At 36.9% G+C, this 25622-nt stretch overlaps 1 protein-coding gene across 2 annotated transcripts in view; it reads left to right on the forward strand.

Annotated features, from left to right (window-relative positions):
• pdgfrb (platelet-derived growth factor receptor, beta polypeptide) overlaps positions 1-25622 on the forward strand; it is a 117297-nt gene that overhangs the window by 28859 nt on the left and 62816 nt on the right. For both annotated transcript variants that reach the window (XM_073819969.1, XM_073819968.1), the window contains exons 2-6: positions 12629-12702; positions 16821-17105; positions 21150-21407; positions 23451-23581; positions 24728-24893. In XM_073819969.1, the coding sequence (XP_073676070.1) occupies positions 12660-12702; positions 16821-17105; positions 21150-21407; positions 23451-23581; positions 24728-24893 (883 nt within the window). In that variant the 5' untranslated portion in view covers positions 12629-12659. The remainder of the gene's footprint in view (positions 1-12628; positions 12703-16820; positions 17106-21149; positions 21408-23450; positions 23582-24727; positions 24894-25622) is intronic.

Raw genomic sequence — 25622 nt, forward strand, 5'->3', positions numbered from 1 at the left:
TTCTTCAGAAAAATCCTTCAGGTCCCACAAATTCTTTGGTTTTCCAGCATTTTTGTGTATTTTAACCCTTTCCAGCAATGACTGTATGATTTTGAGATCCATCTTTTCACACTGAGGACAACTGAGGGACTCAGTTGTATACTACTACAGATGTACAACTACTACAGAAGGTTCAAACACTCACTGATGCTCCAGAAGGAAAAACTTTTGAACAGAATGGAAACATATACATTTTTCTTATTTTGCCTTAATATCATATTTTTTTCATTTAGTACTGCCCACAGCAGATAGTTACATGTTTCTATGAAGACAAAATAAGTTAAGTTTACCCTGATCTTCAAATTCAAAAAGTTTCCTCCCCTGGTTCTTAATGCATTGTGTTTCCTTCTGAAGCATCAGTGAGTGTTTGAACCTTCTGTAATAGTTGCATATGAGTCCCTCAGTTGTCCTCAGTGTGAAAAGATGATCTCATAATTATACAGTTATGTTTGAAAAGGGTTAAAATACACAAAAATGCTGAAAAACCAAAGAATTTGTGGGACCTGAAGGATTTTTCTGAAGAACAGCTGGCAGTGTAACTGTTCAGGACAAACAAGGGACTCATGAACAACTATCACTAAACAAAAAACACAGCTGTGGATCATTCAGGTAACAACAAGAATCAAGTGTATGTAAACTTTTGAACAGGGGAGTTTTTATAAATTCTTAGGACTATATGTAAACGTCTTTTATGTGAAATATCTTATTCAGATCAATACTAAATAAACAATAACGTGCATTTTTTTGTATGATCCCTCTTATTATGGTAAATTTCAGACTCTGAAAGGCGGGTGTAAACCTTTGACTTTTTTTTTTTTTAGAATATGACAGATAGTTTCACTAGATCGGACCCTGATTCCTCGACTGGGGTTGTGTAGAGCTCTTTGAAGCTGCACTGAAACTGCAATTTGAACCTTCAACCCGTTGATCCCCATTGAAGTCCACTATATGAAGAAAAATCCTGCAATGTTTTCCTCAAAAAGCTTAATTTCTTTTTGACTCAAGACTTCGATCTTGGATGACATGGGGTGATTAAATTATCAGGAATCTTTTATTCTGGAAGTGAACTAATCCTTTAAATATGCGTAATTTAAGAAAGAAATCTGAACATTGGCAGGTTCAAAATTCTTGTTGAAAGAAAACAGGCTTTGGAAGCAAACTAGACCAGAATCTCAAAACTGTAGTGTTGTGTCTTTTCTTAAGGTCAAGTTTAATGCTTGCATATTAAAAGTTATCTGTTTAGTTTCATGAAGCAACGTTTGAGTTTAATCGTGTAGCTAAAAATACCCGTGATTAGATCACCCTGCCAAACATCTTTTACGAGTTAAGAACATTTCTCCAGAATTACGCATTTCGCTCTGTTTCTCCAGTGACTCCCTCGAAGGATTCCTCCTCCATTTTTTTGCCCTCCGCCTCTTCTCTGCGATACGTTCTTCCGCCCTCTCTAGTTTTCCCACCCTGGTTTTGCACCCAGTGATCCAGCTTTAACTGTTTCCAGACCTCTAAAACACCCGCCCCCACTCCATCCATCCATCCGTCCATTTCCACCCACAAAACCCCCATACGATTAACCCTAGTGTTTACTTACCCCCACACACACACAGACACTCACACATCCATGAGGATTTGGGTCTTTTATGACCTCTGACCTCTATTATTTGATCTCTAGAACACCTTGAAAGAGATCAGATCTTATATAATTAGACAGATCCTGTAAACATTGATGTTTTCAAGCTGTTTCAGAAGCACTGAAAGATACTTACAGGCTTTTTGGATATGAATAGTGCTAAAGTCTTAAAGGGTTACTTCACCCCAAAATGAAAAGTTTGCCATTAATTACTTATCCCCATGTCGTTCCAAATCTGTAAAAGCTTCATTAGTCTTTGGAACACAATTTAAGATATTTTGGATGAAAATCGAGAGGTTTGTAACTGTCCCATTGACTGCCAAGTAATTAATGCTGTCAAGGCCCAGAAAAGTATGAAGGACATCATCAGAATAGTCCATCTGCCATCAGTGGTTCAATCTGAATTTTCTAAAGAAGCGACGAGAACACTTTTTCGCAAAATATCAACTTTGTTCAACTTTTTTGGGGATTTTGTGGTGGAGTAACCCTTTAAATATTACAGACTTTATCTCGTTTTTCAGTCAGTTCCTACTAGTACCAGTGCAGATAATAATGTGATCAAACTTCTAAGTTTTAACACTAACCTGCATTATTTTAGTATTATTTATATACTATTTTGAATGAGAAGTTATTAAATTTTTCCCCTACTTTAAGTTTATTTGACGTTGTAGTAACTTTGTTCTGTTTTTGTTATTTTTACATGTCCATATACTGTTTATTATTTTGTATTTATTAGTTTATCTAATTATAGTTATTTTACTACTCAAACATTCCTTACTTTAGTACTTACAAACTTAATTTAAACTTATTTAAAAAATAAATAAAAATAAATAGAAATGCTTATTAGCTTATATTTTATTTTATATTATTTTATAAGTAACGTTAGTTTCTCTAATAACATTATTTATGTTGAGTTTATGCATTGTCCCGCAACATTGATTCCTCACATAACTTGAGGAGAAGTGTGTTGGTTTTTATTTTATTCTATTTCATTTCATTTCATTTCATTTTCAGTTAAGTGTTTATTTAATTTCAGTTGTGTTTATTTTATTTTAAGTACCAATTTTTTATATGTTTATTTTATTTTTTAATTTATTTTAATTTAATTTAATTTAATTAAGTGTTTATTTTATTATTTTATATTATTTTATTTTATTTCAGTTAAGCGTTTATTTTATTTTAAGTCATTGTTTTTGTCATTGTCCCTCAGCATTGATTCCTCAAATCAGTTTGTTGAGAAGTGCACTATTTATTTTATTTTAGTTAAGTTAAGTGTTTATTTTATTTTACAGTTTTTTTCAGTCACTAACAAGCGTTTGTCCAAACAGTTGTCACATTTTCAAAACTCTAAACACAATTAGCACAGCATCGGTCTTTTATGGCCATACCATTCACACATTTCATGTCGTTTTCACCCAATATGCAGTCAGTGAACACATTTCCACAATGCTTACATTTTCTTAACAGACAAGCTATACCTCCCAACAAAACTATGGATTGTTTTTGTAGTATTTACGAATGTTAACACACAACATCCCACAATAGCAAAAACAATATTCCAAACCTTAGATACAGTATAAAAACCTCTGCTTCTGCAATGATATCAGTTCAAAAACAATATCAATATCAAAAATATATCTCAGCTGATAATAAACAAACAATTGAATAATTGACACACAGCTGATTTATGTTGGGTAAATTGGGCCAACCACAGCTGATTCCAGTCTGGCTTACACTCAGAGGCAGTGGTTATTTTTTTCTATTACATTTACACTTATACAGTAAAATGAGGACTTTGAGGAGTGATGTTTTGGAAACAGGGTTGGGGTCAATTCAGGAATGAACTCAACAATTCCAGTTCAAAGAAGGAAATGGAATTGGAATTAGAATTCAACAACAATTACAGAGTTGGAATTGAATTGGAATTACAGGATGTGGAATTCAATTCAGGGAAATTCCACTGAATTCCATTCATTGCTGTTTCTGAGCATCTATTTGTGATTGCATTTAGAGACATACATTTGAACTTTATTTATGATGCTTTACAAATACCAAGTAAAGTACGAAATAGAGTTGATCAAATGCAAGTAAATAAAAATTTAATTGAATGACAGTGGTGATAAGTTTCTGTATGTACTGTACATTCAATATATGATTACCACATAATATATGTCAACTCACAAAAAAAAATTAGTCATGTTCATGTATTTCATTCACTTTTTATTGCATCGAATTATCATCATTTCCTGAAATTTGGCATGTGACATGACCATGCTTACAGTTTTTTACAGACGCTAGGACACATTTCTCAATACTTAGGTCACTTTTGCAAAACTCTTCACACAATTCTCCTAACTGACTTTCAGCTTGGCAAAGCAGTTCATTTCACATTCAAAATGCACTACAACTACCAAAACACTTTATTCAGGTCTCAAATAAACTTATTCTTCCAGAACACTAGCAAAGGTTGACAGCCGACAAACACACTTTGTCACCCACAAAATAATGAGCTAAAAAACACTAACAACATGTAGCATTACACAGTGTTTTCTTGTGTAAAACAAGGAAACATATGTTTATAATTGCAATATATATTGTTTATAACTGCAATATATGTTACTGGAATGAATCAGACATGATGCAGAATTCGTCAATATTTTATGTTGTTTATTTATTTTTTATTTTTTGTTACTAAGTAATTCCAAAATACAAGAATTTGTATACACACCATCCACTGATACAGATACAATAGTAATGCTAATCTACTGCATTTTTAGATTTGAAATATGTTTCAATAAAATATTGCTGTTGAATTTTGCTGTCTTATTCAGTTTTGCATTATGTTATTGTTTGGAACATAAGCTTAACAGTTTTGAAAACAGTATGTAAGCATGTGCAAAATGTGCTGTATGTACAAAGATTTTTGGTAGTTGTTGTGTCTGAGTGAGAAAAGAATTCTAGAAATTTGAGAGATGTAGTCATTGAATGCATTTTGTGCCAAAACAATGATAATTGATCCTCAGTTTAGTCCACATAGACTTCTGTTGTGCTCACTGTGTGAAGAGTTTTGCAAAAGTGACCTAAGTATTGAGAAATGTGTCCTAGCGTCTGTAAAAAACTGTAACATACTAAAGATACAGTACTTTGTATTTATTTTATATGTTTGTTGTTTATGTGATTTACAATATTTAATGTACTATAAACTAGCAACTCAAGTGGAATTTTTTGGAATTTATTTGATTTAAATTCTGTTTCCTGACATTCCAATTCCAAATCCAATTCCATTCCAGGAAGTGAATTGGAATTTACCATTAATTGTCAATTCAATTCATGAATGGCCCCAACCCTGTTTGGAAACATGTGGCCTAACCCTGAAGATCGCAGAGATTAGATACAGTAATTTTGTGCCTTTTTTTTTTTAGACCCCCCCCCCCCCTTTTTTTTTATCTGGGCTTTTTGCTGTTGTTACAGTTTTTTACAGACGCTAGGACACATTTCTCAATACTTAGGCCACTTTTGCAAAACTCTTCACACAATTCTCCTAACTGACTTTCAGCTTGGCAAAGCAGTTCATTTCACATTCAAAATGCACTACAACTACCAAAACACTTTATTCAGGTCTCAAATAAACGTATTCTTCCAGAACACTAGCAAAGGTTGACAGCCGACAAACACACTTTGTCACCCACAAAACAATGACCTAAAAAACACTAACAACATGTAGCATTACACAGTGTTTTCTTGTGTAAAACAAGGAAACATCTGTTTATAATTGCAATATATATTGTTTATAACTGCAATATATGTTACTGGAATGAATCAGACATGATGCAGAATTCGTCAATATTTTATGTTGTTTATTTATTTTTTATTTTTTTGTACTAAGTAATTCCAAAATACAAGAATTTGTATACACACCATCAACTGATACAGATAAAAAAGTAATGCTAATCTACTGCATTTTTAGATTTGAAATATGTTTCAATAAAATATTGCTGTTGAATTTTGCTGTCTTGTTCAGTTTTGCATTACGTTATTGTTTGGAACATAAGTTTAACAGTTTTGAAAACAGTATGTAAGCATGTGCAAAATGTGCTGTACGTACAAAGGTTTTTGGCAGTTGTTGTGTCTGAGTGAGAAAAGAATTCATGAAATTTGAGAGATGCAGTCATTGAATGCATTTTGTGCTAAAACAATGATAATTGATCCTCAGTTTAGCCTACATAGACTTCTGTTGTGCTCACTGTGTGAAGAGTTTTGCAAAAGTGACCTAAGTATTGAGAAATGTGTCCTAGCGTCTGTAAAAAACTGTATTTTTTTTCTTTTTCTTTTTTTCTTTTTTGTTCAGAATGCTCTTGTGTGTTTCATGGATATTTTGTTCACTGTAAGCAATACAGAAAAACTTTTTCTGTTCTATCATACCATGTTTCTACTGTAGCTCCTGTAATAAACAGAAAAAGAAACTTATTTGCTTTTTACTGGAATGCTTTTGAATGTGAACATTACTGTACATGTGGACAGACAGTTCCCAACCAAGAAATTTAGTGTCAAAATGGTGGATTGCATGTCTTGCATGCAAATACCTGTAACACTGAAACATAAAAAGTCTATGCAGTTTTTGTAATGTCAACAATAGCCAGTATTTTGAAACCTATTGTACTTTGATTGACTGCATGTACCTTGTGAAGTGAAAACAAGTGTTATTCTTTGACAGAATAATTTCATTTTGAGTCAGATTTCCAGTGTTTTGGTAAAGTTAGTGTGTGCAGAGAACAATGTGTTCTATTTTGAAATGAAGAGTTAGTATATATTTAACAAAATGTATTTTTGAGAAGAAAATTATCCATTTGGCCAATTGTGTTTTGTAGGTGTGAGTCTGTGTTAAGAGTTTAGAAAAAGTATCTGAAGTATGGGTAAACGCTTGTTAGCGATTGAAAAAAACTGTAAGTAACGAAAATGTTTTTTTTTTTTTAGTTTCTCTAATAACACTATCAATGTTGAGTCTGTGCATTGTCCCGCAGCGTTACAGTTTTTTCAATACATTTAAGTTTTCCCAAACTCTTAACGCACCAACACACCTAAAACACACAATTGGCAAAGCGGTTGTTGTTAAAAATCACACATTGTAAACTAAACCCCAAAACTAATTTTCAAAATACAATAATAAAGTAACACAATACACTATGTCTAACAAAACACTGCAAACATGTTTTAAAATCAAATAATTATTCAAAACACTAACACATGTTCTCTTCCAACAGTAATATTTAGTCAATCATAAAACATTGACAAAAAACACTATCATCAGCTGAAATTACAGAAACTGCATTATTTTATGTGTCAGGTCTGCCCTTATATTTGAAGCCTCTCTACATTTTTGTTTTGTTGGGTTTAGTAAATGCATGCATATGTTCCTTTTCCACACAAGGTCAGCCCAAAGAGTCCTCTTTTAGAACATATGGGAATCAGCTGTGATTTATATATTTGCATAACTGCAATAAGCTGTTTCTCATTGGCAATGGAATAAAATACAGGGAATATATTTGTGTTTCAATTCTCAATATGAACAGCTGTTCACTTTGACTTTAGCCTATATAAGTTATGTTTAGAACATGATGTTATCTGTTCTGACATACAGTGTGAAAGCATTTGTATATTTGACTGTAAAATTACATTGTTTTGGTCTTGGTTGAGCTTGTGTGTAAAAGAAGTTCAAGCATTTTAAATTGGTGTTAACTGTATGCATTTTGTATCAAAGCAACAAGAAATGTGTTAATTGTATAGCCTACAAAGATGGATGTTATGCTAACCGTGTTAAGAGTTTAGGAAACTTGTTAAATGTATTGAAAAAACTGGCATAGCGATTGTAAAAAACGGTCCGGTTACTCACGTAACCTCGGTTCCCTGAGATAAGGGAACGAGCGCTGCGTCGTCATTTTTGATGACTGCTAATGGGGTAACTCCCTGTTTACTCCGATACTGAAGCCTGATTTGTTAACGTTTGTGAAGTTGCACAAACCAATGGCGCTTTCACCCGCCAGAAAGGGCAGAGCTGACTGCTATATAATTCGGCGAAAAGCGCCATATCATCAGAATCAAACGACTGAAGCGACATCCATCGACTCATGTGCAACTTTAGCACGGCAGTTTACGCAACGCTCGTTCCCTTATCTCAGGGAACCGAGGTTACGTGAGTAACCGGAGCATTCCCCTTCGAAAGGTAACTCTCGTTGCATCGTCATTTTTGACGACTGCTAATGGGGAACGTATCCAGTCACGCCGTGCTAAAAGCAAGAACAGAGCCAGCCTGCTCAGAAGGCCAGTCTAAAGGCACTTCTTGAGGGCCCAAAGAGACCTGAGCTAATAAGAGACCCAAGGTCAACCTGAGGTCTGCTTTAACATAACTTCACCCACTAATAAGGGGGTGAGAGAGAACTTAAGCAGATAACACCTGCATCTGCAAGGCGGGCACATCCAGATTGTAAAATCTAATAAAGGTAGATAGCGACGACCAGCCAGCGGCCGCACAGATCTCCCCAATAGAAATTCCGCTAGACCACGCCCAGGATGAGGCCATCCCTCTAGTGGAGTGGGCCTTCACCCCGATAGGGCACTGTAGGTCAGCCGAAGCATAAGCTAAGGCTATAGCGTCAACAATCCATCGTGACAATCTTTGCTTTGTAACTGGCAGCCCTTTAGAGTGACCTCCAAAGCATACAAAGACTGGGTCTGACTGTCTGAAAGACGCAGAATGCTCAAAGTAGATCCTGAGTGTCCTGACAGGACACAGCAGGTTGGGACCCTGTTCGCCGTCCGCAGTAGGGAGGGCCAGAAGGGAAATGACCTGAGCTCTAAACGGTGTTGAGAGCACTTTCGGTACATAGCCACTGCGTGGCTGAAGAATGACTTTGCAGTCATTATGCCCAAATTCGAGACATGCAGCGCTGACAGACAGGGCTTGCAAGTCACTCACTCTTTTGACCGATGCTTGGGCCAAAAGCAGAGCGTTTTTTTAACGTCAGGGCCCTTAAGCCGATCGAAGCGAGCGGTTCAAAGGGGGCCCCTTTAAGGGCTCTTAGGACTACAGACAAGTCCCATGTAGGTACAGTTTTAGGGCGAGGGGGGTTTAACCGTCGAGTGCCTCTAAGAAACTTAACGACCAAGTCGTTTCTGCCAATTGAACGGTCAGCTACAGGAGAATGATTCGCCGCAATAGCTGCCATATAAACTTTGAGCGTGGACGGGGAACGTCCCCTGTCCAAAAGCTCTTGTAAGAAAGTCAGTACATGGGACACAACACATGATACTGGATCCTGATTACGTACTGAACACCAGTCACTGAAGACAGACCACTTCAGAGCATAGAGACGTCTAGTAGACGGAGCTCTAGCTTCTAAAATTGTATTTTTGACTCTCGCAGGGAGTTGCTTAGACTCCCGTCAAGCGCCCAGAGATGAAGGCTCCACAGTTCTGGTTGAGGATGCCAAATCTTGCCCTGCGCTTGCGAGAGAAGGTCTCTCCTCAGTGGTATCTGCCATGGTGCCGCAGACAGCGTCTGGACCATTTTCGGGAACCAAATCTGATTCCTCCAGAGGGGGGCCATGAGGAGGAGAGAGCATCTCATCTCCCTGACTCGCCTGATAACCTGGGGTAGCAGGGTGATCGGGGGAAAAGCATACAGACGGGTGTTGGGCCAATCGTGGGCCAGAGCATCCCGTGCTTTTGAAAAATAGATTGGGCAGTGATAGTTGTCTTCGGAGGTGAAGAGGTTGACCTCTGCCCTGCCAAAAACTGACCATATTCCCTGAACCGATAGGGGGTGTAATCTCCATTCCCCCGGCGCCATGTTGTTCCTCAACAACATATCCGCCCCTTGGTTCAATCTGCCCGGTACGTGAACCGCTCGTAATGAGAGTTTTTTCTGTGCCCATAACAGGAGACGTTGCGTCAACCTGTGAAGGGGATGGGACCTGAGGCCGCCCTGGTAGCCTACCTACCACCGACATATTGTCCGACCGCACCAGGACATGATGTCCTTTTAGGGCTGGGAGGAAGGTTTCCAATGCTAGACACACTGCCATCATTTCGAGACAGTTGATGTGTAAGCGTTGCTCGTGGATTGACCAGGAGCCGAACACTGGACTGCCCTCGCACAGGGCGCCCCAGCCCCAGCTGGACGCGTCTGTTGTGACCACCTTCCTCCTGGATACCATGCCTAACCGAACGCCTGATATATACAGGTGAGGAGATGTCCAAGGAGCCACAGCTTTGAGACAGTGGCGGCTTACCTTGATGTAAGCACGGCCCAGGCGCCAGGCGTGGGACGGGACGTGCGCTTTTAGCCAATACTGCAGGGGTCGCATCAGCAAAAGGCCCAAAGGAATCACAGGAGACGCGGCGGCCATAAGGCAGAGCGCCCTCTGAAATGCTTTTAAGGGACGCAATGTTCCCAACTTGAAAGACATCAGCGCTCGCTGAATAGTTAGGGAGCGTTCTGATCTAATCCAAGCTCGCATTTGAATCGAGTCTATGACTGTACCCAGAAAGGAAATTCGTTGTCTGGGAGTCAAACAGCTCTTGTGACATGTTGATTTTCAACCCTAAGCGCTTCAGGTGGTCTAGCAGTAATGACTTGTGAGCGATCAGTTGACGTTCTGAGTCGGCTAGCAGCAGCCAGTCATCGAAGTAGTTTAAAACGCGAATTCCCGTCTGTCTCAGAAGGGAGAGAGCCGCGTCCATACATTTTGTAAATGTGCGAGGGGCCAGAGACAGGAAAGGAAGAACTGTGGTAAGCCACTCCCTCGAAAGCAAACCTCAAGAACGGTCTGTGATGGGGCGCTATTTGGATGTAAAGTACGCGTCTTTCAGATCCACAGACAGAAACCTGTCCTCGGGGAGAATTTGCGCGAGGATCTGTTTCAAAGTTAACATTCTGAACAGCCGTCGCATGAGAGCTTGATTCAGATGTCTGAGATCGAGAATTGGTCTGAGCCCGCCGTCTTTCTTTGGTACGAGGAAATACCGGCTGTAAAAACCTGACTCTCTGTTCGCTATGGGGACCGTTTCTATGGCGCCCTTCGCAAGCATCGTTTGTACTTCGGCTCGAAGAACACGCGACTCGTTGTCTGTAACCAAAGTCTGAACGACACCTTTGAATACAGGTGGCCTGCGAGCGAACTGAAGTGAGTAGCCTTGTTCCACTGTCTTTAAAACCCAATATGACACGCCGGGGATGGCTTTCCAAGCCAACAGCCGAGCGGAGAGGGGTTCTATTTTTAATGATGCTAACTCGCCGCCTATTGAGGGAGCGTTGGCATTCTTGAGTATTTTTGATAATATCAGCGCTTCGCCGGACGGGGTTGTGCTGATGTGTGTGAGTGTAAGTGTGGGGAGAGGAAAATTGCTTTTTATAGTAAGTGGGTCCGCTATCACAGCGGTAGTTTGAGGCGCACGCTGCCTTAGCGGGACGCGCCTGGTCAGAAAACCTCCGCCACTCAGAATTTTTCAAAGTGACGGGGAATACATGCAAGCTTTCTTTAAGGGAATTCCATCACCTGCGAGAATCCTCCTTTTTCTCTTCCTCTCCGCACGCACATCAGGACGGCTTCTGCGGCTCAGGGTCCAGCACTACGCGAGGGCGGGGACCTTGGCGCTTTGGAAATGCAAATTTCCTTGCCGTTCGAGGGCGCTGCTGCAGTCCAGGCTCCGGCTTCTGCGAGAGCTGAGGCTGCGCGGGCTTTGCAGGCTGCAGTGTGGACGCTGTCTTCGGGCGGCTTGAAACAGTCGCCGATGCACTGGGGCGTTTAGGCAGGAAGTGACGCAGCTCTTGCAACGTCTTCTGTGCCTCCGTGAAACGCTCTGTGAAACCGTCCACAGCGGGGCCGAACAGACCTTTCTGAGAGACTGGCGAATCCAGGAAAGCCATCTTTTCAGCATCCCTGATCTCCGTCAAGTTCAGCCACAGGTGGCGCTCCAGCACCACTAGGTTGGCCATAGCCTTCCCGACCTCTTGGGCTGTTGCCTTGGTTGCACACAAGGCGAGGTCCGTTGCGGTGCGCAGCTCGCTAAAAGCACTCAGTTCACGGGAACTGTAATTGTGTGTTGGTATTTTTTAATTTTTTTTTAATTTTTTTTTTTATTTCAGTTAAGTGTTTATTTTATTTTAGGTAATGAAAATGCTTTTTAGTTTAGTTTCTCTAAATCACGTCACGTGTTTTGTTAAGAAGTGTGCTGTATATTTAATTTCATTTTATTTCAGTTAAGTGGTTATTTTATTTTAAGTAACACAAATGTTTTTTTTTAGTTGACTTTCTCTAATAACACTAATAATGTTGAGTTTGTGCATTATCCCGCAGCATTGATTCCTCAAATCACTTGTTGAGAAGTGTGTTATTTATTTTATTTTATTTTATTTTATTTATTTTGTTTTTTAAGTTTAGTGTTTATTTTATATATATTTATTAAGTAACGAAAATGTTTTTTAGTTTAGTTCATGCCTTAGCAAGTGTGCTGTTTATTTAATTTAATTTAATTTAATTTTTATTTTTTTTTAATTATGCTGTTGTTTTGTTGGGATGCTCACCGTGACCCAGTGAATGTGCCACAGTGAAAAATGCATCAATAAGAGCGTTTGTGAAACATGCTACTGTTTGTGTGCAGTCAGGCATGTGTGTCCCTCTGTGTGAGAAACGACCCGTGTGTTGTTCCACAGCGCTAGACACACAGGAGGCACATGAATGCAGAAGAAATTTAAAGATCCAGTCACAGAAATACAGTCGTGGACTCTTTGTATATTTCTTTCATGTGCATGGGTTTTTAAAAAGGGCTTCACTAGAGGAATTTGTCACACTGAGTGAATTTTCTCTTCTGTAAAAATAAATGTTGAGGTAAGTTTGGTAAGATTGCTGTTTCCTTTGGCTTTGAGGCAAATCAATCCTAAGTTGTTTTTCCCTCCGTCTACAGAGTCTAAACGCATCCAGCTTTGGAAGAAAGCATGAAGAGTTTCAGCCGGTCCCAACTGACTGCCATGACAACAGGTAACAGACTAAACAAACCCCAAAATAATGTTACTATCGAGACTTAGACAAATAAACTCAAACCTAAAGCTCAGTATATTCTGCACTTGACTTGTTTAATGCATAGAACTCAGAAGACTTTCTTTTATTGCTTCTTCCACACTTTCAGTTAGTAAAAACAAACTGAGCCAGATGGAAAGAGATAAAGTGTAATCAAATAAAAACTTAAATGTGTATTTTGGATGTTTCTTTCCACTATTTTGACATGTTAGAAGCAAAATTGTTACCTTGAATTTAGATAAAGTAGCTTATTGTAATTGAAATCTACAGATGTACAGTATCTCACAAAAGTGAGGACACCCCTTACATTTCAGCAACAATTTTAGTATATCTTCTCAAGGGACAATACTATAGAAATGAAACTTGGATATATTTTAGAGTAGAAATATAGAAAATAACTCATCCTACAGCCATTACTGTCAAAATAGCTGGCAACAAAAGTGAATACACCCTAAATGAACTTGTCAAATCTGTGTCCAAAGTGTCAATATTTTGTGTTAGCATCATTGTTATCTACCACTGCCTTATCATCCTGGACATGGAGTTGACCAGAGCTGCACAGGTTGTTGCTGAGATCCTCTTCTACTAGTCCATAATGACATCACAGAGCTGCTGGATGTTAGACAAATGTGCTTCTCCACCTTATGCTTTTAGGATGCCCCAAAGGTGCTTAATAGGGTTCAGGTCTGGAGACATACTTGGCCACTCCATCATCTTCACCTTCAGCTTCCTCAGCAAGGCAGTTTTCATCTTGGTGGTGTGTTTGGGATCATTATCATGTTGGAAAACTACCATTCGGCTGGTTTCTGGAGGGAAGGCATCATGTTCTGCTTCAGAATGTACAGTACCTAATGGAATCCATGTTTCCCTCAATGAACTGCAGCTCCCCAGTACCAGCAGCACTCATGCAGCTCCAGACCATGATGCTACTGTAGACAAGACACAATTTTCTTGGTACTCCTCACCAGGGCATCGCCACAAATGCTGGACACCATCTGAGCCAAACAAGTTTATCCTATAGTCTCATCAGACCACAGGACATGGTTCCAGTAATTCATGCTCTTGGACAGGTTGTCGTCAGCAAACTGTTTGCGGGCTTTCTTGTGAGCCAGCTTCAGATGAGGCTTCCTTCTGGGACGACGCCTATGCAAACCGACTTGTTGCAATGTGCAGCATATGGTCTGAGCACTGACAAGCTGACCTTCTACTTCTGCAACATTTGAAGCAATGATGGCAGCACTAATGCATCTGTTTTTTTTTTAAGCCAGGTTCTGCACCTGATGTACAAAACGAGTGCTTAACTTCTTTGATCGACCCTTGCCAGGCCTTTTCCGAATGGAACCCATCTTGGAAAATCTCTGTTTGACCCTGACCACTGTAGTGTAAGTCGGTTTCAGGGTGTTACTGTACCTCTAATAGCCTTGGCCATCTTTGTGGAGAGCAACAATTCTAATTCAACAATTCTAGTTCTTTGTCATGAAATGCCATGTTGAACATCCAGTGGTCAGTATGAGAAAATTGTATTCAAAGCACCAAATTTTAACTGCTCTAATACAAGATACACAACTTTGTATGGTCCTGTCAAGCAGACAAAAACATAAACATGATGAATAGGACATGTGACTTGGTTAAACAACTCACTTTTGTTGACAACTATTTTGTTTACTTTGTTTACTTATTTTCAGAGGACAGTAAATCTATACTGCTATACAAGCTGCACATTGACTGCTCTAAAATATTCCCAAGTTTAATTTCTATTGTATTGTCCATTGAGAAGATATACTGAAATGGTTGCTGAAATGTGAGGGGTGTACTCACTTTTGTGAGATACTGTATATAGATAAAATTTAATAATAAAATCACTTACAGTTTTTTTCAATCGCTAACAAGCGCTTACCCATACTTCAGATACTTTTTCTAAACTCTTAACACAGACTCACACCTACAAAACACAATTGGCCAAATGGATAATTTTCTTCTCAAAAATACATTTTGTTAAATATATACTAACTCTTCATTTCGAAATAGAATACATCTTTCTCTGCACACACTAACTTTACCAAAACACTGGAAATCTGACTCAAAATGAAATTATTCTGTCAAAGAATAACACTTGTTTTCAGTTCACAAGGTACATGCAGTCAATCAAAGTACACCAGGTTTCAAAATACTGGCTATTGTTGACATTACAAAAACTGCATAGACTTTTTATGTTTCAGTTTTACAGGTATTTGCATGCAAAACATGCTATCCACCATTTTGACACTAAATTTCTTGGTTGGGAACTGTCTGTCCACATGTACAGTAATGTTAACATTCAAAAGTATTCCAGTAAAAAGCAAATAAGTTTCTTTTTCTGTCTATAACAGGAGGTACAGTAGAAACATGGTATGGTAGAACAGAAACAGTTTTACTGTATTGCTTACAGTGAACAAAATATCCATGAAACACACAAGAGCATTCTGAACAATAAATAAATAAATAAATAAAAATAACAACAGCAAAAAGCCCAGATTAAAAAAAAAAAAAAAAAAAAAAAAGGGGGGGGGGGGTCTAAAAAATGCACAAAATTACTGTATCTAATCTCTGCAATCTTTCAATGAATTGAATTGAGAATGAATGGTAAAGTCCAATTTACTTCCTGGAATGGAATTGGATTTGGAATTGGAATGTCAGGAAACAGAATTGAAATCAAATAAATTCCAATAAATTCCACTTGAGTTGCTAGTTTATAGTACATCAAATATTGTAAATCACATAAACAACAAACACATAAAAGAAATACAAAGTACTGCATGTTTAGTTGGTTAAGCATGATCATTTCACATGCCAAATTTCAGGAAATGATAACAATTCGATGCAATAAAAAGTGAATGAAATACATGAATGAACATGACTCATTTTTTTTGTGAGTTGAGACATATATTATGTGATAATCATATATTGAATGTATAGTACATACAGAAACTTAGCACCACTGTCATTCAATTATTACAGTAATTCATAATGTACAGTTCTCATTTTTATTTACTTGCATTTGATCAACTCTATTTCCTACATTACTTGGTATTTGTAAAGCATCACAAATAAAGTAAAAATATATGTTTCTAAATGCAATCACACATAGATGCTCAGAAACAGCAATAAATGGAATTCAGTGGAATTTCCCTGAATTGAATTCCACTTCCTGTAATTCCAATTCAATTCAAACTCTGTTTCCTGTAATTGTTGTTGAATTCCAATTCTAATTCCATTCCAATTCCATTTCCTTTTTTGAATTGGAATTGTTGAGTTCATTCCTGAATAGACCCCAACCCTGTTTCCAAAACATCACTCCTCAAAGTCCTCATTTTACTGTATAAGTGTACATGTAGTAGAAAAAAATGACTGCCTCTGAGTGTAAGCCAGACTGGAATCTGCTGTGGTTGGCCCAATTTACCCAACATAAATCAGCAATTCAATTGTTTGTTTATAATCAGCTGAGATATATTTTTGATATTGATACTGTTTTTGAACTGATTTCATTGCAGAAGCAGAGGTTTTTATACTGTATCTAAGGTTAGGAATATTGTTTTTGCTATTGTGGGATGTTGTGTGTTAACATTCGTAAATACTACAAAAACAATCCATAATTTTGTTGGGAGGTATAGCTTGTCTGTTAAGAAAATGTAAGCATTGTGGAAATGTGTTCACTGACTGCATACTGGGTGAAGACGACATGAAATGTGTGAATGGTATGGCCACAAAAGACCGATGCTGTGCTAATTGTGTTTAGAGTTTTGAAAATGTGACAACTGTTTGGACAAACACTTGTTAGCGACTGAAAAAAACTGTAAATGCGTATTTTGGGTATTTTCTTTCCACTATTTTAACTAAAGACATGTTATACAAGCAAAATGCATACCAGAAAAATGTGTCTTGAGAATAAGGTTATAATTAACCACAAAAAGATGTTCATCCCAAAATTTCCATGGAGGAAACCTGACATTTGTTTTTCACAAATTCTGTTATCTTGAGTTGTTGTAGAGCAGTATTGTTTGAGTGAAGTTGTACTGATCTGAATGCTGCTTTGTTTGCAGGTTTGCTCCTGCTCTGTCTGGGTAGTTCAGGTCTGGAGCTCAATCCCAGCGATGCTCAGGTTGTCCTCTCCATCAACTCCTCCATCAGCATCACCTGCTCCGGTTGGAATGACGTCACCTGGCGCTTCAAGCGAGAGGAGAAAGTTCCGGAGTTCCGCGTCGAGAAGCGAAGTCCCACCTCCAGTGTTCTGAGTCTGGAGCAGGTGACATGGAGACACACAGGTGTCTATGTGTGTACGGAGAACGGGACAAACGAGACCAGAGAGGTGGCTGTTTTTGTGCCTGGTAAGAACTCATGAAAATACTGAAAACTAGTTCATCCAAGCTGTTCATGTCTTTCTTTCTTCAGTCGAAAAGTAATTAAGGCTTTTGAGGAAAACATTCCAGGATTTTTCTCCATATAGTGGACTTCAATGGGGATCAACGGGTTGCAGGTCCAAATTCTAGTTTAAATGCAGCCTCAAAAGGCTCTACACAATCCCAGCCGAGGAATAAGGGTCTTATCTAGTGAAACGATTGGTCATTTACTTAAAAAAATAAAAATTGATATTCTTTTTAACCACAAATGCTCGTCTTGCACTACTGTAGCTTGACTTGACGCATTACGCAATCATGTTGGAAAGGTCATGTATGATGGAGATGGAAGTAACGACCCAGTGTTTACAAAGTGAACGTGCAAGGAAAGTCAAACGCCCTTTACAAAAAAAGGTAAAACAACGATGTTGGACGATTTTGAAGTTAGAGGACAACATTTGAGTTTTTCGCTCTACCCTACCTTTTTGAACCGAAGTACACAGGCGAAGAACTAACTGTGTGTGGCTTTTCCAATGTGACTTCATAATGTGTGAAGTTGAGCTAGTGCAAATCAAGCATTTGTGTTTAATATATTTTTTTTTTTTTCATAAAATGACTGATCGTTTCGCTAGATGAGTGTGTAGATTTTGTGTAGATCCCTTTTAAGCTGCATTGAAACCGCAATTTGGATCTTCAACCCGTTGGCCACCATAAAGTCCACTACATTAAGAAAAATCCTGGAATGTTGTCCTCAAAAACCTTCATTTTTTGCAACTGAAGAAAGAAAAACAATGAACACCTTGGATGATATGCGAGTGAGTAAATTACAAGGAAATTTTTAAGTCTGGAAGTGAACTAATACTGGACTTCCAGTAGGGTAAGTTTAAAAAGTGCATGTAAAACAACAGATATTGTATATTTTATCATTTTAACATTAGTTTTTTAATAGTTTTGAATGTGATTTTCTCATTCATTTAATGTTGTGTGAATTTTATTTTATTTTTATTTTATTTTATTCTTTTGTTCATGAATGCATTTATTCTTTTATAGATTCTAAGATTGATTTATTCATTCACTCATGCATTCATTCATTTATTGATTCTCACATTGATTCTTTTGTTCATTCATTCATTCACTCACTCACTCACAGATTCATTAATTTATTGAGTTTCACAATGATTCTTTTGTTCAGTCACTCATGCATTCATTTATTTATTGATTCCAAACATTGATTTGTTTATTCATTCACTCACTCACTCATACATTCGTTCATTTGGTGATTCTTACATTGATTTAATTAAGTCATGCATTCATTCATTTATTATTTCTCATATTGGTTTGTTCATTTATACACTTATGCATTCATTTGATTCTCACAGGGTGAGTTTATTCATTCACTCACCCTTTCATTTATTTACTGATTCTCACATTGATTCTTTTGTTCACTGATCATTTATACATTTATTCATACATTAATTAATTCTCACATTGATTTCTTTCATTCATTTCTTAATTCTTACATTAATTCCTTAATTTAATTAATTTTTATTTTTATTTTTATTAATGCTCAAAATGATTCATTCTATCGTTCATTCACATATCGATTTTCACTTTGATTTGTTGTTCATTTACTCATGCATTCATTCTTTTATTATTCTCACTTTAATGTATTTTTTAATTCTCACATTGTTTTGTTTCTTAATTCACTCATGCATTCATATATTTATTATTTCTCATATTGATTTGTTCGTTTGCTAACCCATTCATTCATTGATTTTCACATTGAATTTGAACATTTACTCACACAACTCATTAATTCATTCACTTATGCATTCATTTGTTTACTCACTTTCATTCATGTATTGATTCTTAAAATAATTAATTCTATCATTTACTCACACATTGATGAAACATGAATTAATTTGTCAATACATTAATTTGTTCATTCATTCATGTATTTATTCTTTTATTATTCTCACACATTTATTTGTTTATTAACTCCCACACTGATTCATTCATTCATTTGATTCTTACATTGATTCATTTGTTCATTTACAGTTTTTTTCAGTCGCTAACAAGCGTTTGTCCAATCAGTTGTCACATTTTCAAAACTCTAAACACAATTAACACAGCATCGGTCTTTTATGGCCATACCATTCACAAATTTCATGTCGTTTTCACCCAATATGCAGTCAGTGAACACATTTCCACAATGCTTACATTTTCTTAACAGACAAGCTATACCTCCCAACAAAATTATGGATGGTTTTTGTAGTATTTACGAATGTTAGCACACAACATCCCACAATAGCAAATACATTATTCCAAACCTTAGATACAGTATAAAAACCTCTGCTTCTGCAATGAAATCAGTTCAAAAACAATATCAATATCAAAAATATATCTCAGCTGATAATAAACAAACAATTGAATAATTGACACACAGCTGATTTATGTTGGGTAAATTGGGCCAACCACAGCTGATTCCAGTCTGGCTTAGACTCAGAGGCAGTGGTTATTTTTTTCTATTACATTTACACTTATACAGTAAAAGGAGGAATTTTAGGAGTGATGTTTTGGAAACAGGGTTGGGGTCAATTCAGGAATGAACTCCATTTCAAAGAAGGAAATGGAATTGGAATTGGAAATCAACAACAATTACAGGAAACAGAGTTGGAATTGAATTGGAATTACAGGAAGTGGAATTCAATTCAGAGAAATTCCAATAAATTCCATTTATTGCTGTTTCTGAGCATCTATCTGTGATTGCATTTAGAGACATACATTTTAACTTTATTTATGATGCTTTACAAATACCAAGTAATGTATGAAATAGAGTTGATCAAATGCAAGTAAATAAAATGAATGACAGTGGTGATAAGTTTCTGTATGTACTATACATTCAATATATGATTACCACATAATATGTCTCAACTCACAAAAAAATGAGTCATGTTCATTCATGTATTTCATTCACTTTTTATTGCATAGAATTATCATAATTTCCTGAAATTTGGCATGTGAAATGATCATGCTTAACCAACTAAACATACAGTACTTTGTATTTCTTTTATATGTTTGTTGTTTATGTGATTTATAATATTTAATGTATTATAAACTAGCAACTCAAGTGGAATTTTTTGGAATTTGATTTCATTTGTGTTTCCTGACATTCCAATTCCAAATCCAATTCCATTCCAGGAAGTGAATTGGAATTTACCAATCATTCTCAATTCAATTCATTTCAAGATCACAGAGATTAGATACAGTAATTTTGTGCTTTTTTTTAGACCCCCCCCCCCCCTTTTTTTTATCTGGGCTTTTTGCTGTTGTTATTTTTATTTATTTATTTATTTATTGTTCAGAATGCTCTTGTGTGTTTCGTGGATATTTTGTTCACTGTAAGCAATACAGTAAAACTTTTTCTGTTCTATCATACCATGTTTCTACTGTAGCTCCTGTAATAAACAGAAAAAGAAACTTATTTGCTTTTTACTGGAAATGCTTTTGAATGTGAACATTACTGTACATGTGGACAGACAGTTCCAAACCAAGAAATTTAGTGTCAAAATGGTGGATTGCATGTTTTGCATGCAAATACCTGTAAAACTGAAACATAAAAAGTCCATGCAGTTTTTGTAATGTCAACAATAGCCAGTATTTTGAAACCTGGTGTACTTTGATTGACTGCATGTACCTTGTGAAGTGAAGACAAGTGTTATTCTTTGACAGAATAATTTCATTTTGAGTCAGATTTCCAGTGTTTTGGTAAAGTTAGTGTGTGCAGAGAAAGATGTATTCTATTTCGAAATGAAGAGTTAGTATATATTTAACAAAATGTATTTTTGAGAAGAAAATTATCCATTTGGCCAATTGTGTTTTGTAGGTGTGAGTCTGTGTTAAGAGTTTAGAAAAAGTATCTGAAGTATGGGTAAGCGTTTGTTAGCGATTGAAAAAAACTGTAATCATGCATTCATTTACTTATTGATTCATTTGTTGGCACACACACTGATTCAGTGATTCTGTCCTCCTCAGATCCTGAAGTGTGGTTCCTCGAAAACGATCACCTCATGGTGACTAAGACAGGAGAGGAAGGCACGATCCCGTGTCTGGTGACAAATCCCTTGATAAGCGTCACGCTGTACGAGAGAGACACAGAGGTAATGGTGGAGGGTTCGTACAAGCCCAGCGTAGGCTACACCGCCGCCCTGGAGGACAGAACCTATAAATGCAAAGGAGAGCTGAACGGAGAGGAGAAAGATTCTGCCCCCTTCTACGTCTTCAGCATATTTGGTACTTTTGCATTTTGACCAAATTCTATTTTTATAATGTTTAGAATTTTAGAATTACTTTTGTTCTAATGAATAATTTATAGGATTTTTTTTTTTTTAATGAATTATTATTTTTTTTACATCAGTTTGTCATAAAACAGGACAAAAATACTAAGAAAAGGTTTTTTTTTGGGTTTTTTTGCAGTGTTATGCATAAATAAACATATTATAAATGAAATACAGTCAAGCCCGAAATTATTCATAGCCCTGGCAAATTCTGACTTGAAATTACTTTTATTCAACCAACAAGTTTTTTTTGACCGGAAATGACACAGGCTTCTCCCAAAAGATAATAAGACGATGTACAAGAGGCATCATTGTGGAAAAAAAATATTTCTCAGCTTTTATTTACATTTGAACAAAAAGTGGCAAGTCCAAAATTATTCATTCCCTTTGCAAACTGTCACAGTCTATGGGAAAATCCAAAGGTCTATACCATTCCAAATAGTCCAAGCTGTTCTAAAGCATCCTAATTACCCTGATTCATTGGGAACAGCTGTTTTAATCAACTCAACAGGTGAAAAACAGAAGCTCTCTGCTGTTGGTTTGTGGACAGTCATGGCTAAGACAAAGGAGCTCATTGAAGACCTGCGGCTGTGCATTGTGGCTGCTCACAAGTCAAGAAAGGGCTATAAGACCATATCTAAATGTTTTGAAGTTCCAGTGGCTACAGTGCAAAGTATCATTAAAAAATACAAGACATTCCGCACTGTGAAAAATCTCAGAGGACGTGGTCGGAAGCCAAAAGTGACACCTGTGCTGGCCAGGAGGATAGTGAGAGAGGTAACAAAGAATCCAAGGATCACCACCAAGGCCATCCTGATGAATCTGGGCTCTGCTGGTGGAAACATCTCAAGGCAGACAGTCCAACGGACACTACACACCGCTGGGTTCCACGGACACAGACCAAGGAGGACACCACTTCTCCAGATAAGGCACACAAAAGCCTGCTTGGCCTTTGCAAATGCTCATCTGGACAAAGAAGTAGACTTCTGGTCTTCTGTTTTATGGTCAGATGAAACAAAAATTTAATTGTTTGGCCACAATGATGTAGCTTTCATTTGGCGTAAAAAAGAAGAAGCTTTAAACCTTGAGAACACTGTCAAACATGGTGGTGGGAACCTAATGTTTTGGGGTGTTTTTCAGCCGGTGGACCAGGGAACCTAATCACAGTAAACGGCACCATGAAAAAGAAGCAATACATCAAAACTCTCAACAACAACATCAGGCAGTCTGCAGAGAAACTTGGCCTTGGGCACCAGTGGACATTTCAGCACGACAACGACCCAAAACACACAGAAAAAGTGGTGAAGAAATGGTTAGCAGACAAAACATTAATGTTTTGCAGTGGCCCAGCCAGAGTCCTGACTTAAATCCAATTGAGAATCTGTGGAGGGAGCTAAAGATCAGGGTGATGGCAAGGAGACCCTCCAACCTGAAAGAGTTGGAGCTCATCGCTAAAGATGAATGGGCAAAAATACCAGTGGAGACATGCAAAAAGCTGGTCAGCAATTATAGGAAGCATTTGATTGCTGTAATAGCCAATAAAGGCTTTTCTATTGATTATTGAGAAGGGTATGAATAATTTTGGACATGACACTTTTTGTTCAAATGTGAATAAAAGCTGAGAAACATTTTTTGCCACAATGATGGCTCTTGTACATCATCTTATTATCTTCTGGGAGATATCGTCTGTGTCATTTCCGGTCAAAAAAAAAAAACTTGCTGGTTGAATAAAAGTAACTTTAAGTTAGAAATTGGCAGAATTTGCCGTGGCCTGTACATTTGGTCTGCTAATGCTTTAATATAACAGATTATTTGCTGTTTTGAGTTAAAACGCTCACCATTTTCTTTTAATTTGTATTTGCAAGGGAGAAAAAGTCCATGTGTTGCACATCTGTGTCATCATTAACTGGACCGAATCTCTCATAAACACATCAGATGATTTGTTTTATATCAGACAATAGCCGTTTTTGTTCTTTTTCTTTTGCACACATGGTTTTAGCTCCCGAGGCTCTGGATCCCTACATCAACGCCTCCAAAACGGTCCTGAAACAGGGTGAGACGCTGCACGTCAACTGCACCGTTAACGGCGTGGAGCTCGTCTTTTTCTCCTGGGACTTTCCCAACAAAGATGTGAGTGGGCTGAAAATAAAACTCGTTGTTTTCCTTATTTTCTCCATCGAGCACTTAGAACTCCCGTGAGAAGCTCCACATGTTGAAATGAGCTCAAGATGTGCGGCCACACCTTCATGAGGAACACGTGTTTTTATTAAGAGATAAGTCAAAAAGGATGAGGAAAGAAGTGAAAAGTTGTTGTTAATTTCTGGAAAATGGATTAAATCAGACTGAGGTGGTCTGCTGGTTTTGACCGGCCACTGAACTGACCTCTTTCTTGTTTTAAGATTAAACTCTCTTAATTTTGATACATTTTTCAGAAATAAGATCTAGTCATTTTGCTTTTCAAGTAAATGTATCTTTTTAAGAGTGTTTGGATATTTGTACTGAGAAACAAGTCAAGGGGAAGAACTTTTTCTTTTGCAGTAAATGCAATGTAATCACTTTGGATAGAAGTTCTTGCCAAACAATTAAAAATTTACACTCTAACAGTCAAAAGTTTTTGAACACTAAGATTTTTTATGTTTTTTTTTAAAGTCTTTTCTGCTCACCAAGCCTGCATTTATTTAACCCAATGTACAGCAAAAACAGTAAAGTTTTGAAATATTTTTCTATTTAAATATATTTTATAATGTAATTTATTCCTGTGATCAAAGCTATATTTTTAGCATCATTACGCCAGTCTTCAGTGTCTTTAGTGATAATAATAATAGTTAAAACAATATTTTTGGAGGGGGAGCATTTCAGAATATTAGAAAGATTTCTAAAGGATCGTGTGATTGGAGTAATGATGCTAAAAATTAAGCTTCGAAATCAGGATAAATTACATTTTAAAACATATTGGAGTTTATTTGAACAAATTAGTATTTGTATATTATATTTAGTATAATTAAGTAATTGATTATACATATTCTAATGATTAATTAATTAATAATTAATTATTTAAATTAATTCAGAATTTTCATTGATAAATGGAAAAATATTTAACATTATTTATTAATTTATATTATATGATTTAAATATTTCAAAAAAATAATATTTTTAAAATTGATAAAAATAATAATATTTTATATGATTTGAAAAAAAATATTAAAGAGCAAATATTGCATGGTAATGGAAAAGTTTATTTCTGACACTGAAAACCACAATTTTTTTTCCCTTCAGGTGGGGGATATTGAGCCCTTGACTGACGTCCTTTCGTCTATGAGCATGCGGTCCTGTCTCAACATCACAGACGTGTCTCTAGCCAGATCGGGACAGTATGTTTGTCACGTGCATGAGGGTGTGCAGGACCAGAAAGCTTCAGCCAGCATTGACATCACCGTACTGGGTAAGAGATGCATCACATTTGCATGATTATGTCTATAAATGCAGAGAATAAAGTCTGTCTGCTCATTTCGCATGCACATTTTAATACTGTGTTGTTACCTGAATGATTCACAGCTGTTTTTTTGTTTAGTGATAGTTGTTCATGAATCCCTTGTTTGTCCTGAACAGTTAAACTACCTGCTGTTCTTCAGAAAAATCCACAAATTATTTGGTTTTTCAGCATTTTTGTGTATTTGCACCCTTTCCAACAATGACTGTATGCTTTTGAGATCCATCTTTTCACACTGAGAACAACTGAGGGACTCATATGCAACTATTACAGAAGGTTCAAACACTCACTGATGCTTCAGAAGTAAACACGATGCATTAAGAGCCAGGGGGTGTAAATTTTTGAACAGAATGAAGATGTGTACATTTTTCTTATTTTGCCTAAATGTCATATTTTTTCATGTAGTACTGCCCTTCAGAAGCTACAGAAGATCTTCAAATTCCAAAAGTTTTCACCCCCTGGCTCTTAATGCATCTTTTTTCTTTCTGGAGCATCAGTGAGCGTTTGAACCTTCTGTAGTAGATGCACATGAGTCCCTCAGTTGTCCTCAGTGTGAAAAGATGGATCTCAAAATCATACAGTCATTGTTGGAAAGGGTTCAAATACACTAAATACCTTATTCAGGTCAGTACTAAATAAAAAAACAACATAGTGTTTGAATAATACTAAAGCAACACTAGT

The sequence above is a fragment of the Garra rufa genome, chromosome 16 (genome assembly GCF_049309525.1).
Source record: "Garra rufa chromosome 16, GarRuf1.0, whole genome shotgun sequence".
Taxonomy (NCBI): Eukaryota; Metazoa; Chordata; class Actinopteri; order Cypriniformes; family Cyprinidae; genus Garra; species Garra rufa.